The sequence below is a fragment of the Rhineura floridana genome, chromosome 1, assembly GCF_030035675.1.
Source record: "Rhineura floridana isolate rRhiFlo1 chromosome 1, rRhiFlo1.hap2, whole genome shotgun sequence".
Taxonomy (NCBI): Eukaryota; Metazoa; Chordata; class Lepidosauria; order Squamata; family Rhineuridae; genus Rhineura; species Rhineura floridana.
In genome coordinates this window covers 136508262-136522440 of record NC_084480.1, presented here as the reverse complement: position 1 = coordinate 136522440, position 14179 = coordinate 136508262, and the positions used below count along the sequence as shown (strand labels likewise).

At 43.9% G+C, this 14179-nt stretch overlaps 1 protein-coding gene across 3 annotated transcripts in view; it reads left to right on the top strand.

Annotated features, from left to right (window-relative positions):
- FSD1L (fibronectin type III and SPRY domain containing 1 like) overlaps window positions 1-14179 on the top strand; it is a 62892-nt gene that overhangs the window by 23760 nt on the left and 24953 nt on the right. For all 3 annotated transcript variants that reach the window (XM_061633110.1, XM_061633100.1, XM_061633120.1), the window contains exon 7: window positions 11969-12178. In XM_061633110.1, the coding sequence (XP_061489094.1) occupies window positions 11969-12178 (210 nt within the window). The remainder of the gene's footprint in view (window positions 1-11968; window positions 12179-14179) is intronic.

The window sequence follows — 14179 nt, the reverse complement described above, 5'->3', positions numbered from 1 at the left end:
AAGATAATCTAAGACTTAGTATTGAAATACGAAATTAAAATGGTCAGGATATCAAATCTGATTTCATTTTGTGAATGATGAATTGCTTGGGATCTTTTGGTATAAGTTCCAAAAAGACTTAGAGCAGTTTTGAATGTTTACCTTGGACATTAATTCTGACTGATAGCTACAAACAGTGCAGCTTTAAATGATGCTGATGAAACCCCATGTGAATCTTTTCTTCTGACATTCTCAAATTTTGACATTTAAAACTGAATAACTTGCTGACATTTATTTATTATTTGATTTATATCCCACCCCTCCTCCCAACAGGAGCCCATCTTAGTCCAAATACCTAATGATACATGCAGTTGACAATTCATTATTCCTGCTTCTCTTCCTCCCCCTTACTGACAAAACAATAGTGATAGAGCCAGTCCTCTCCTTACCAATTGTAACCTCAAGTCTGGAGTTGAGTGTAACAGTCTTCTTTAAACATTGGCAATGAAAATAAAGTGTGGAAATCTCTGGGACCGATATTTAGCTAGTAAAAGCCTCCTGGGGCTTGATTTTTACCTCCAAAAATGGGGATGATCCTATTATGCTGTGTTATAGAGAGCGACTGAAAGGAAGATGTTGCCTTCCACATACATGGTGGCATTCCTGCCTTTCCTATACTCTGACAATAATTTTTTTAAAAAAACTTGGAGTACTTAGATAGTTATCTAATCATATTGTGGTTTAAATCTTTTTAAATCAGTGATTCTAGAACACTTTCTAATTCCTCCTGTTTTACCTTTCATTTGCTACCTTGTGTGCCATGTCAAGGGTATTAAACAATGATTTGATTCTTAAAATACAAATACGTTAATCCTGAGTGGGTGAAAGGGCTTTCTCGGGTTCTGATAGAAAAAATCTATTTAAATATGTTCTAAGCAATGTTACCCCCTCAAGGATGCACACCTTAACGTGGTGAGGGGGTTTGAAAGTGTTGAAGAAGCTAAGAGCAATGCCGTCAGGACTGTAGACCAAGAGGCTAGACTCCTAGCAGGAACACCCAAGGCTGAGACACCAGAATAAGATGCATCCAAACTCAGAGGAAGGCAATTGTAAACCACCTCTGAATATCTCTTACCACAAAAACCCTATGAACAGAGTATCCAAAATGAAACACGAGATAGTGCTGGAAGATGAGACCCCCCCAGGTCAGAAGGCACGAGCTACTGGGGAAGAACAAAGGACAAGTAGTGACATGACTAATGATGCAGCTGGGTCAAAGTTGAAAGGAAGCTGATACGCACAGATGTGAAAGGAGAGCTCAGAGTTGTATGATGCACACAATAGGAACGTGGAATGTGAGAAGCATGAACCAGGGAAAGTTAGAAATTCTCAAGCAAGAAATGGAGCATATCAATATTACAATATTTGGTGTGAGTGAATTAAAATGGATAGGAATGGGACATTTTCAATCGGGCAACTACAAAATATTTTATGAAGGAAATGAGAAATTAAGAAGAAATGGGGTTGCTTTAATAGTGAGAAGTGATGTAGCAAAAGCAATTAGGAGCTATAGCTCAAGGTCTGAGCGAGTGGTATCAATGAGATTAAACAGGAAACCTATTAACATAACCATCATCCAAGTCTACGCTTCATGCAAAAGTAGGGAACAGAGAAGATCTAGTAATTGTGGGGAAATGGGGCTTAGGAGACAGAAATGAAGCAGGAGAAAGACTTACTGAATTGTGTGAAGCCAATAATTTTTTTCTTGCAAACACATTTTTTGAGCAACCAAAAAGGCGACTGTACATGTGCACATCACCAAATGGTCAATATAGGAATCAAATTGATTATATAATTAGTAGCAGAAGATGGAGAAGTTCCATACTTTCTGCAAAAACAAGACTAGGAGCAGACTGGTACAGATCATGAACTGGTCATATCGAAAATCAGAGTAAAGCTAAAGAAGAACAAGAAAACAATCATAATGCCAAAATACAATTTAAATAACATCCTAGAAGAATATAAAGATCAAATAAGGAACAGATTTGAGGCTTTAAACTTAGTTGACAGAGAAGCAGAAGAACTATGGAGTGAAGTCGGAGACATTATCAGGGAAGAATGCAAAAAGACAATACAGTAGGGCCCCACTCATACAGCGGGTTACGTTCCGGACCCCCGCTGAAAAACAAAAACCGCCGAAAAGCGGAACTCATTGAATAGAATGGTGCGTGATGCCCAAAAACCTCTGTAAAAGTGAAACAAGTGCCGTATGAATGAGGCTTCAGTCTAATTGAGACCGCTGCATTAGCAAAGCACCATAAAGTGGGGCCCTACTGTACCTCTAGTTAAAAAGAGAAAGTCCTCAATGGATGACTGATGAAACTCTTAATATGGTTAAAGAGAGAAGGAAAGCAAAAGGAGACAAACATGTATACAACCCTAAATGTAACAATACAGCGACTACTATGCACGGACAAAAAACTATTACAATAGTTATGTAAAGAAATAGAGGACAACAAAGGGTAGAAAAAACGCCGTATTCCAAAAGAGAAGAGAAATGAAAGGGAAATTTAAACCAAGAATTTTGAATAATCAACGGGAACACACTGACTGCCCTAGATGAAATTATCAAACTATTACCTTAATACCCCAGGCAAGTAAAGTTATGCTCAAGATTGTACAACAAAGGCTCTTACCATATATGCAGTGAGAAATGCCAGATGTCCAAGCTGGATTTAGAAAGGGAAGAGGTACCAGAGATCATATCACAAGCATATGTTGGATAATAAAACAGACCAAGGAATTTCAGGAGAAAATCGCCCTGTGCTTTACAGATTACAGCAAAGCCTTTGATTGTGTAGATCATGAAAAACTATGGAATGCTTTAAAAGAAATGGGGGTGCCACAGGATCTGATTGTCCTGATGCACAACCTATATTCTGCACAAGAGGCTACTGTAAGGACAGAATATGGAGAAACCGATTGGTTTCCCATCGGAAAGGGTGTGAGACGGGTGTATTTTATCACCCTATTTGTTTAATCTATATGCAGAACATATACAAAAAGTGGAATTGGACCAAGATGAAGGAGGTGTGAAAATTGGAGGGAGAAATATCAATATTTTAAAATATGCAGATGATACCATACTCTTAGCAGAAACCAGTACTGTTTTGAAACGAATGCTGATGAAAGTTAAAGAGGAAAGCACAAAAGCAGGACTATAGCTGAACATCAAAAAGACTAAAGTAATAACAGAAGATTTATGTAACTTTAAAGATGACAATGAGGACATTGAACTTGTCAAGGATTATCAATACTTTGGCATGGTCATTACCCAAAATAGAGACAATAGTCAAGAAATTGGAAGGCTGCTAGGACTGGGGAGGGCAGCTATGAGAGAACTAGAAAAGGTCCTCAAATGCAAAGATGTATCACTGAACATTAAAGTCAGGATCATTCAGACCATGGTATTCCTGATCTCTGTGTGTGGGTATGAAAGTTGGACAGTGAAAAAGCGGATAAAAAAAAATCAACTCCTTTGAAATATGGTATTGGAGGAGAGCTTTGCACATACCATGGATTGCGAAAAAGACAAATAATTGGGTGTTAGAACAAATTAAACCAGAACTATCACTAGAAGCTAAAATGTTGAAACTGAGGTTATCATACTTTGGACACATCATGAGAACACATAAGTCAATAGAAAAGACACTAATGCTGGGAAAAACAGCAGGGAGTAGAAAAAGAGGAAGGGCAAACGAGAGATGGATTGATTCCATAAAGGAAGCCACAGACCTGAGCTTACAAGATCTCAACAGGGTGGTTCACGACAGATGTTATTGGAGATCACTGATTCATAGGGTCGCTGTAAGTCATAATCGACTTGAAGGTACATAACAACAAAGCAATGTTAATAGCCATAAATACCTTCTAATAAAATCAGGCTAGCTTTATTATGTTGAAATTCAGATTATATTCTTGTAGTGAGCAACAGCTAGGATTTTGGGGTAATGTTAATCCGGTCCCAGAATTATGGTTAATTTTAGCTATGGTTGGCTTGTATGAAACTAATTATTGTGTTGGTCTGGACCAGCCTTTCCCAACCAGTGTGCCTCCAGATGTTGGACCACAACTCCCATCTTTCCTGACCATTGGCAATGCTGGCTGAGGCTGATGGGAGTTGTGGTCCAACAGCATCTGGAGGCATACTGGTTGAAAAGGGCTGGTCTGGACAGTACAGCAAACGGATTAAGCAGGAGGAAGAGTGTGTGAGCCTGTGGCTTGTTCTGGCTCATACACATGGATAGCCAGTGTTGTGCCCTTCAGATGTTGGAATCTCAGCTCTCCATGGCCAATGGTCAGGGATGATGGCAGTTGTAATCCAACATCTGGAGGGCACCACATAGGCTACCCCTGATTTAGTGTGATGTGTGAACATGGCCAGGGTCTTGTGATCTAACCTATCTAAAAGGGTGGTTGCAAGAAAACCCTATGAGCTTCTGGGGAGTGGGAGAGAATGCAATGCAAAAAGATTAAGTCATCACTTGTGTCTAATTTTCCTTGGTGTTGAGTTCAACACAGATGCAAGCAGCTTTCAAAAGCGCATACAAATAAACTGAACTTCATCTTTTGTAGAAGTGATGTGCTATGTTTGTTCTATCTCAAGTGTTGGAAATGTCTTTTACATGAACATTATCTATGATATTTATGTAGAAAATACGTAGGCAATGGTGAGCTTTGGTACTAGCAATTTAAGAGACTAGTTGTTTGCACAGAGAATTTGGAGGTGGGAAAATCAGTGTTAAGTCAGATGTTGTAGACTTGTGAGAATGCATAATGTACAACTTGAAGATGTTCTGGTACTAGATTATGGTTATGTTATGATACTGATGCATTAGATTTTAGGTAGCTAACTTGTACAAATATCTACTAACGTTTAAATGTACCATTGGTCTCACCTGAAAGGTGATTTTCATAGGAAGGGGCCATCACTGTGGGTAACAGTTCCACCTATCGTGCGAAGGCAAGAATGTTTTTGAAGTCAAGACTAGGGACGTCATGCCCCTCCCACTCTCCAGTTCATTCGTAGCGAGTCTAAAAGAGATATCTAAAAATACAAGAAGAAGGCCAACAGGCCCGCCAGGAAAATAACATAATAGTCACATGCATAACAACATGACTCTAACCTAACTACATAACATAACAGAACTAAAAGTCTTGACTTCACTCTTACATTTAAATATAATATGGAAACAATAACATATAACCCATTGATAAAATCACTAGTCATCCTCCAACTGGGAGGGTCGTGATGGCCCCTTCCTATGAAAATCACCTTTCAGGTGAGACCAATGGTACATTTTCCATAGGAAGTGGGCCATCACTGTGGGATGTACCAAAGCAACCCATATAGGGAGGGACCACCCACATGTTAATCCTCATTAAGAACCTGTTGCAACACTCGTCTGCCAAAAGAAGCATCAGCAGAGGCATAACGATCAATTTTATAATGTCTTATAAACGAGTGTGGGGAAGACCAGACTGCGGCCCTACAAATATCGGCAACAGGAGCATTAGTAGCAAAAGCAGCCGAAGTGGCAGCTGACCTAGTAGAATGAGCTGTTATACTAGCAGGAACTGGCAACTTCAGGGACTCATATGCTAAGGTAATGCATGCCCTTAACCAACGGGATAAGGTAGGATTGGATACTTTATGCCCCATAGACCCTGGATGAAAGGATACAGAGACTCCGTTCATCGAATCTCTTGGGTCCTAGACAGGTAGGTCTTGAGAGCCCTCCGGACATCCAACGAATGCCAAGCCTTCTCGAGAGGATGGGTAGGATTCGGGCAAAAGGAAGGCAAAACAATGTCCTGGTTGCAATGAAAAACTGAATCGACCTTGGGACGAAAGGAAGGGTCAGTCTTCAGCACAACAGAGTCCTTATGGAAGACGCAGAGGTGTCTAGCGGAAGACAATGCGCCCAACTCCGAAACGCGTCTGGCAGATGTGATTGCAATCAGAAACAGGACCTTGAAGGACAGAATACGTAGGGGCACAGTTCTGATGGGTTCAAACGGAGGGCGTTGCAAAGCCTGCAGAACTTTCGGCAAACTCCATGAGGGGAACCGATGGACAACAGCCGGAGAGCGTAGGGCGACTCCCCTCAAAAAACGTTTGATGAACGGATGTGAGGAAATATGATCTCCAGGAGAGGACACTGAGAGAATGGATGACAGAGTCGACGCATGTCGACGTAGAGTGTTGGGTCGAAGTCCCATCATAAAGCCACTATGGAGAAATTGGAGCACCTGGTGCACATTGGCCTGGGATGGATCGTGGTGGTGGGACTGACACCACTTGGAGAAAGCCACCCAGGTATGTTGATAAATGCGAGTGGTAGATGGTCTTCTCGAGGCCAAAATAATATCAATCACAGCGTCAGACAGTCCAGCTGACCTCAAGTGTCTCCGTTCAAACGCCACGCTGTTAGATTGAGCCAAGTAGGGTCCTGATGCAGTACTGGACCCTGGGATAAGAGGTCTGGCGTTACTGGAAGTGTCCAAGGGTCCATCATTGACATTGCCAGAAGATCTGAGAACCACGGTCGGCGTGGCCAAAATGGTGCTATCAGAACCAGCTGTGCCCTCTCGGTTCGCGCCTTCCTCAAGGTTTTGGCTAACAATGGTATGGGAGGAAAGGCGTACAATAGACCGTCTGGCCACGGTGTTGTCAGAGCATCCACTGCTTCTGCTGTTGAGTCCAGGTATCGGGCAAAGTACCTGGGAAGCTGGCAATTGCGACTGGAAGCAAACAGGTCGACTGAGAGGGCGCCGAACCGACACTGGAGACGATGGAACATGGCTGGATGAAGTTTCCATTCTCCCGGGAAGACCTGTTGTCTGCTGAGCCAGTCTGCTGTCACGTTCAAAATCCCTTTGAGGTGCTCTGCTTTCAGGGATTGTAGATGTTGTTCTGCCCAGACAAAGATGAGGGAGGCTAAGTCCTGCAGAGGACGAGACCTGGTGCCCCCTTGTCTGTTCAAATGTGATTTTACACACGTGTTGTCTGTTCGAATGAGCACATGATGCAAAGGGAACAGAGACTGAAAATGACATAGAGCCAAGTGGACAGCCTTTAGTTCCAGCCAGTTGATGCTTCGAGCTCGCTCTGCGTTGGGCCAAACCCCCTGAACATACTGGGAGTTGCAGTGGGCTCCCCAACCTATGAGGCTGGCGTCTGTGGTCACGACGGTTCTGCGGGGTTCTCTGAACGACGTGCCCTTGGAGAGGTGTTGAACCTTGGTCCACCAGCGGAAGGAGAGGCGCAGAGCGGGGCTCAAACGAACTTTGCGATGGTTGGAGCTGGCAATGTCTTTTTGAAAAGGCAACAGAGTCCACTGAAGGGGCCGAGTGTGAGCTCGAGCCCAGGGTACAATGTGGATTGTGGAGATAAACATCCCGAGCGCTCTGGCGAGAAGCATGACGTCTGCGGATGTTTGTTGCATCAGGGACCTTGCGATGCTTGTGATGGCAGTGATGCGATCTGGAGACAGGAAGACCATTGCCTGCAGGGTGTCCAACATTGCCCCAAAATGTAGTAGGCGTTGGGTTGGTTGGAGATGGCTTTTGTCGAAGTTGACCAGCCAGCCGTAGGTCTGCAAAACATTGAGGGTGATCATTAAATGATGATGAGCCAGCTCTTCAGATTTGGCCCGTATAAGCAGATCGTCCAAATATGGGTAGATATGAACCCCTTGGGTCCGAAGGTAAGCCACTAGGATGAGTAGCACCTTGGAAAATACTCTTGGAGCAGAGGAGAGGCCAAATGGCATCGCTCTGTATTGAAAATGTTGGTGGCCAAAGGCAAACCGAAGAAACTTTCTGTGGGCTATGCAAATGGGTACATGGAGATACGCTTCCTTAAGGTCGATAGAAGCCAGGAAGTCTCCTTCATGCAGACTCTCGGTAATCGAATGGAGAGATTCCATTTTGAACCTGCGGTATGTTACAAAACGGTTGACAAACTTGAGGTCCAATACCGCCCTCCAAGATAAATCTCGTTTTGGCACAGCAAATAGGAGGGAGTACACCCCTTCCGATCTCTCAGTTGTGGGAACTGGCTCTATTGCCGCTATGTGCAAGAGGTGATGTATAGCTGTCTGCATGATGTTGTGCCTGGCTGGTGCCCTTGGGCAAGGAGACGGGTGGAATCTGTCTGACGGGGTTGCCCAGAACTCTATGGTATAGCCATAAGTGAAGAGGTCCCTGATCCAGGGGACCGTAGTAAGGCGCAGCCATCGATCTCCAAAATTAAGTAATCTGCCACCTATGGGGATGGCGTTAATACTACTTGTGTAGGTGAGGACCTCCCCTATATGAGGACGATGAGTTGCCCCTGCGCCCTTGGTACTGACCTCTGCCCTGGGGGCGTCGGTTCCAGGAGCCCCTGAATGCGTTGGAATCATAGGGTCTGAAATCGCGGCCTCGTCCTCCTGGTCGCGTTCCTCGAAAGGGCTGGTTAGAACGAAAGGAGGGAAATCGCCTGAGGGGCCTGTGGTCGATGTTCTTGATTGTGGCTAGAACCGGTTTGTGGGCGTCTTTTGGATCAACCAGAACTGCCTTTAGAGCTTCCTCACCGAAGAGTAGAGATCCGGAGTAAGGAGCCTTGGACAGGTTCAATCTAGCCGCTGAATCAGCTTGCCAGTGGCGAAGCCAGAGGGTGCGACGAGCGACTATTTGAGTCGTCATGGCTCGTGCCCCTAATTGGGTGGCATCTAAAGTGGCATCGGCCACAAAGGCTGCTGTCTTACGTAACTTCAATAGTGCTCTTTTGAAGGCGACAGGATCAGGATTATCGTCCTCTAGAAGGTCATCCAGCCACATCATAGATGCTCTGGAGAAGATGGAGGCTGAGGCAGAGGCACGCATGGCTAGGGCAGTGGCCTCGTGGTTCTTGCGGAGGGCGAAGTCTATTCGACGTTCAGTAGTATCTTTTAGGTGGGATTCCCCTTCCCTGGGCAAGATAGATCGTGAAACGAGGCGAGCGATCGGTTCATCTATGCCAGGGACATCTAACTTGGTGGCGAAGTCTGGGGCTAGGGCGTAAAGTCTGTCAGCCAGGTTCTTGAAGCGTCGAGCTTTGAGCGGGTGGGCCCATTCTTCGGAAGCTAATTTGGCAATTGGGTCCGGCACCGGGATGTAGTGTTCAGTAGGTGCAGGGGATTTGAGGACCTTGGCCCCTTTGAGAGTTGGAGCGGACGAAGTTGAGGGCGCAGTCTGGTGACCAAGGGTATGAAGTACCCTACGTGCGAGCGGTTGGTAATCTGAGGTATTGAACAAGCGATACGATGTATCCTCCTCATGATCTGAATAGTCGCTCCAGTCGTCTCCTTCAACATGGTCAGTGAAAGTTAACTCCTCCGCATACGAGGCTTCGTCCGTACATCTGCCTCTGGCTAAATCGAAGGGATCTGGCGAGCAGGAAGGATGAGCAGCATGGAACGCGCGTTGGTCCATGTTGAGTGGGGGTCTGGCAGGAACCTGTGGTAGTGACTACATTTGTGTGAAATAAGCCAGCATGGCTTGGAGTTGGGAGAGGAAATCAGGAGACAGCTGCAGACCAGATGTGTGAGATGTATGTGCCTGGTGGGCTATTGGAACAGATGTCTGAGGCGGTAAGCCAGAGGTAGGTTCGTTAGGCGAACCGTGAGGGGGAAAGCCAACAAACTCTTCCTCGTCAGAGGCAGGAGCAGGAGAATGGAAAATATCACTTATGTGTGTCTGTGCTGTGGTGGTTGTTGGCACAGAGACATAACGAGGGTGCTTTGGTTTACTATGGCTGGAAAGATGTTTTGTCTTAGCCAGTGCTTTGGCATGTCTGGTCTTAGACGTGTTAGTATGTTGTGGCTTGGCTGATTGTGGCATGTCTGGCTGATCTGGCACCATGTGTGTTGATGGTGACATGCCTGGCTGTTCTGCCATCTTATATGAACCTGGGTGCAGTACACTGCCACGGAGGGGGCAGGATGTAAAGACCCGAACTGGCACAGCGTACTACCACGGAGGGGGTAGGATACACTGGCAGATGGCGAATGCACTGCCACAGAGGGGGCAGAATGCACAGAGGTATCAACGTTAATATAATATAGGCTGTTTTAGAGTTGGCACACTCAGATTAGTGCTGTAGGCTGGGTTTTTGGCTTGTTCACGGCCCCATAGGGGGCAGGATATGTAATGTAAATCAGATTTAGTACAAGTCAGCCACTGATATTAAAGCTCCAGCCTTGATAATGTAATCCAGCCACTAGGATTAAAGCTCCAGCCTTGATAATGTAATCCAGCCACTAGGATTAAAACTCCAGCCTTGATAATGTAATCCAGCCACTAGGATTAAAGCTCCAGCCTTGATAATACAATCCAGCCCACTAGGATTGGAGCTCCAGCCTTAATAATACAATTCAGCCACTATGATTACAGCCACAGTAAAAATGTGTGTAAATCAGCCTTGTGTAAATTTGTCAGCAGCACATATACACAAACATACAGATAGATAGCCTGCAGGGGAGGTATCCGATGCTTAAAAAATGGTAACGAAAAAGGCGGGAATTTTGAATTTCAAAAAATGGCGCCCAGAAAAACGGGCGGGAAAAAAACGATCAAAAGGGGGCTGAGGAAGAAGGAGCAATGGCGGCCGTCGGAAGCGAACTGGGAGAAGGGCTGCCCAGCACGGACTCGCCGAAAGCCGCAGTAGCGGCTCTGGAAAAACTCTGGAAGGGCAGGTAGAGGCAAAAAACGGCAGCCGCCGCAGAGAGAGCCGCAATAGCGGTCTGTAAAGCCCTTCGCAGTGGGATTTAAGCCACGTAGCGAGGGCGATCTGCGGTAAGGAGTAAGAGCGGGAGCCGCAGCTGCAAGCTCCCGCTGAGATCGGATCAGCCGCAGCCGTGGCAACGATCGGGGGGGGGGAAGGAGGGTGGATTCCCCTTCCCTCACAAGCGATCAAGAGATCGGATCAGCCGCAGCCGTGGTAACGATCGGGGGGGGCGAGGGAGGGGGATTCCCCTTCCCTCACAAGCGATCAAAAGCGATCAAAAAGAGAACCGCAGCCGCGGTCACTGAGGGAGCCCCCTGGCTACGGATACGACAGAGCCGGGGGGGGGGAGGGGGCTTGAAACTGCCGAAACAAAGAGAGCCGCAGCCGCGGTCTCAGAGGGAGCCCCCAGTCAAGGAAATAAAAGAAATTAAATAGCCTTGAGGAAAGGGGGAAGAGAGCCGCAGCCGCGGTCTCTGAGGGGATCCTCAGTAGGCTAGACACAAAAAACGGAAAAAAGGAAAAAAGGTTTTAAAGAGAGATAGACTTAGCTAAATGCTACGTGAAATTCCAATCTTGTTCGTACGAAGGCAAGAATGAACTGGGGAGTGGGAGGGGCATGACGTCCCTAGTCTTGACTTCAAAAACATTCTTGCCTTCGCACGATAGGTGGAACTGTTACCCACAGTGATGGCCCACTTCCTATGGAAAACTATTTTTTAAAAAAATATTGTTTAGCATTGCACATTTGTTCCAATAGCTACTACAAGTTCCCTTAAGCACAAAGTTTACTGGCTTATATTTAAAGAAAGGTCAGCCTAACCAGTACTTCCAGAACAGAATAAAATACAATCAGGCCAAAATAATTTAAAACTAATGGCAGACTGAATGTACACAGTTTAGAACTGGCATGTGAACATACAATCCAGCGTACACTTCATCCCATTAAAGCCAGTGGACTTGATTCTGAATGTTAATGCATAGGGATCTGACTGTACATATACATGATCAGAGCAAGCATGAACTATAGGATTTTGTTGTACATCTTAGCTGTATTAGCATGTCCTTTTGTGCTTAAGTGTGTTCAACAGTTTGGATCTTGCCCAGAGTACAAGATGAGCATATGGACGTCAGTTAGGGTTATCAATGATCTGTTGCCTTGTCTTATTTCTTCAACAGTTCCCAGAGCTCCAGAGATAGTTCTAGCAGATTGCTTGGTAGCTGACAACTCTGTAACAATATCATGGCAAATGACAGAAGAAGACAACAAAATTGATCACTATGTATTGGAATACAGAAAAACCAATTTTGATGGGCTTCCTCGAATAAAAGATGAGCGGTGCTGGGAATCTGTAGACTACATTAAGGGCACTGAATATACATTATCAGGTAATTTTTATGTTCTGTTCAGGTTGACTTGAGTTGTATATGAACTTCCTGCTTTTTCACTGGAATATTTTACTGTCTGTTCCATCATAAATGAGACGTCTGCATTCACAAATGTTTTATACTCAGCATTATAAAACTGACCCTATATCTTATTCAGTTTCCTTGACATCAAATACTATTGGTAACCTTATTTGTCTGTAGCTGTTAGTGAGGGGCAACACTATAAAAAAATTATGTACCGTATATTCCGGCGTATAAGACGACCCCCAACTTTTCCAGTTAAAATATAGAGTTTGGGATATACTCGCTGTATAAGACTACCCCTGCTTATGACATGCAGGTACTTAGCAGGAAAACTGTCACTTATAAATTTATAAATATTAATATTTGGATTGTCCAGGTGTTTTGTTTTTGTGCCTAGGAATTACCACCAAAAACTGGGGAAAGATGTGAGAAATCTTTTTTTTAAAAGCAACATTAAATGCCTAGACTCTAGTTTCCAACACTATGGAGTATTTATTGATTGATTAAGAGAATTTATATCCTGCCCTTTTGCTGTTAAAAACAGAGCTCAGCACAGCTTACAAATATAGTAAAAACAATAAAAATACACAATCAGAGAAAAACAAGCCAAAATGTTAGGAAAAGGAGTCTTTCACACCACATGCTCAGTTCTAAATACTGTTGCAGCAAGTTTTACAAGTTCCTCCAGTATTCCACTGGTGCAGGCACTCAGACATTCAAAGTACTGTATGTTTCTTAGGTTTTATAAAAGCAGAGCTTTGCTTAACTCAAAATTTCTTCTCCCTTTGATCAACCACATCTACACAGGTTCCACCTCCATACTCAAAATGAAACTGAGCCTGGAAGTGTACAACAACCCCACACATACCTTGCTAATTCGATTATCAATGCCAGAGGATGTCTGTCTTATCGACTACTCTCCTGCTCCCCCCCCCCCCACACACACACCGGGCATCATGAAAGACCCAGTCCTGGGCTCAGAAAGAAAATAAATATCTGGTCCTCTTCAAAGTATTGATAAGCCTCTTGTTTTAATTGAAATAATAATTATAAATTCTTGTTCTTATCACTAATGGGAGTTAATTATCTTGCATATGCTGCTGTTGCTTCTATGGCTGTAATGGAGTGAGGTTAAAGATAAGTGAAATGCAAATAGGGGAAAAAAATACAGGAGGCAGTAACGCTTTCCTAAATGTAATACCATACCAACCACAACAAGATTCCTATAAGGCAAAAAACTAAGCATCTCACAACCAGTCAGGATTCCTAACCAAAAACCAAAAATATGATAAATGAAGAAATATTTATATAAGCATAACTATCAAATACATTTATTATTTACACAAACTGTAAAGATATTTATAGTGCAATCCTAAATTTATTTATTCAGAACCAAGTCCCAGCGTATTCAATGGGGCTTACTCAAACAGGGACAGAACTGCAACCTCAAGTGATAAGCAACTTCATTCACACAACCCAAAATTCCAAATCATGCCACTTTACACTGTTTTGCAACTGTTTATACTTGTTTTTATGGTTATTGGATTTTAAATGGCTTTATTTCTTGTTGTGAGCTGCCTTGGTTTCCAACCCTACCTCACAGGGGTGTTGGAAAGACTCCATACACACACACACACACTGCAGATGTATAAATACATACAGCCCATATAATAGTTTATTGTCAAACCAATTGGTCATTGCAGAAAAATCAGTATTAGTTTTTAAAAAATCAGTATTAGTTTCCTACAGAATAAAAACTGCAATACCTAAGTAAGCCCTGCCTACTTGCTTTAAAATAGGACTGGGGGGGGGGGGCAGAAAGAGAACACAAACACAATTCTTTTTTACATTCACTCCAAAGTCCCATTGATTTTCAGCACATTCATAATCATGTCTACTCAAAAGTAATTCCTACTGAATTCAATAGGATTTACTCTGGACATATGGGATTAGCACTGTTTTTACCCCCAAAAGCAA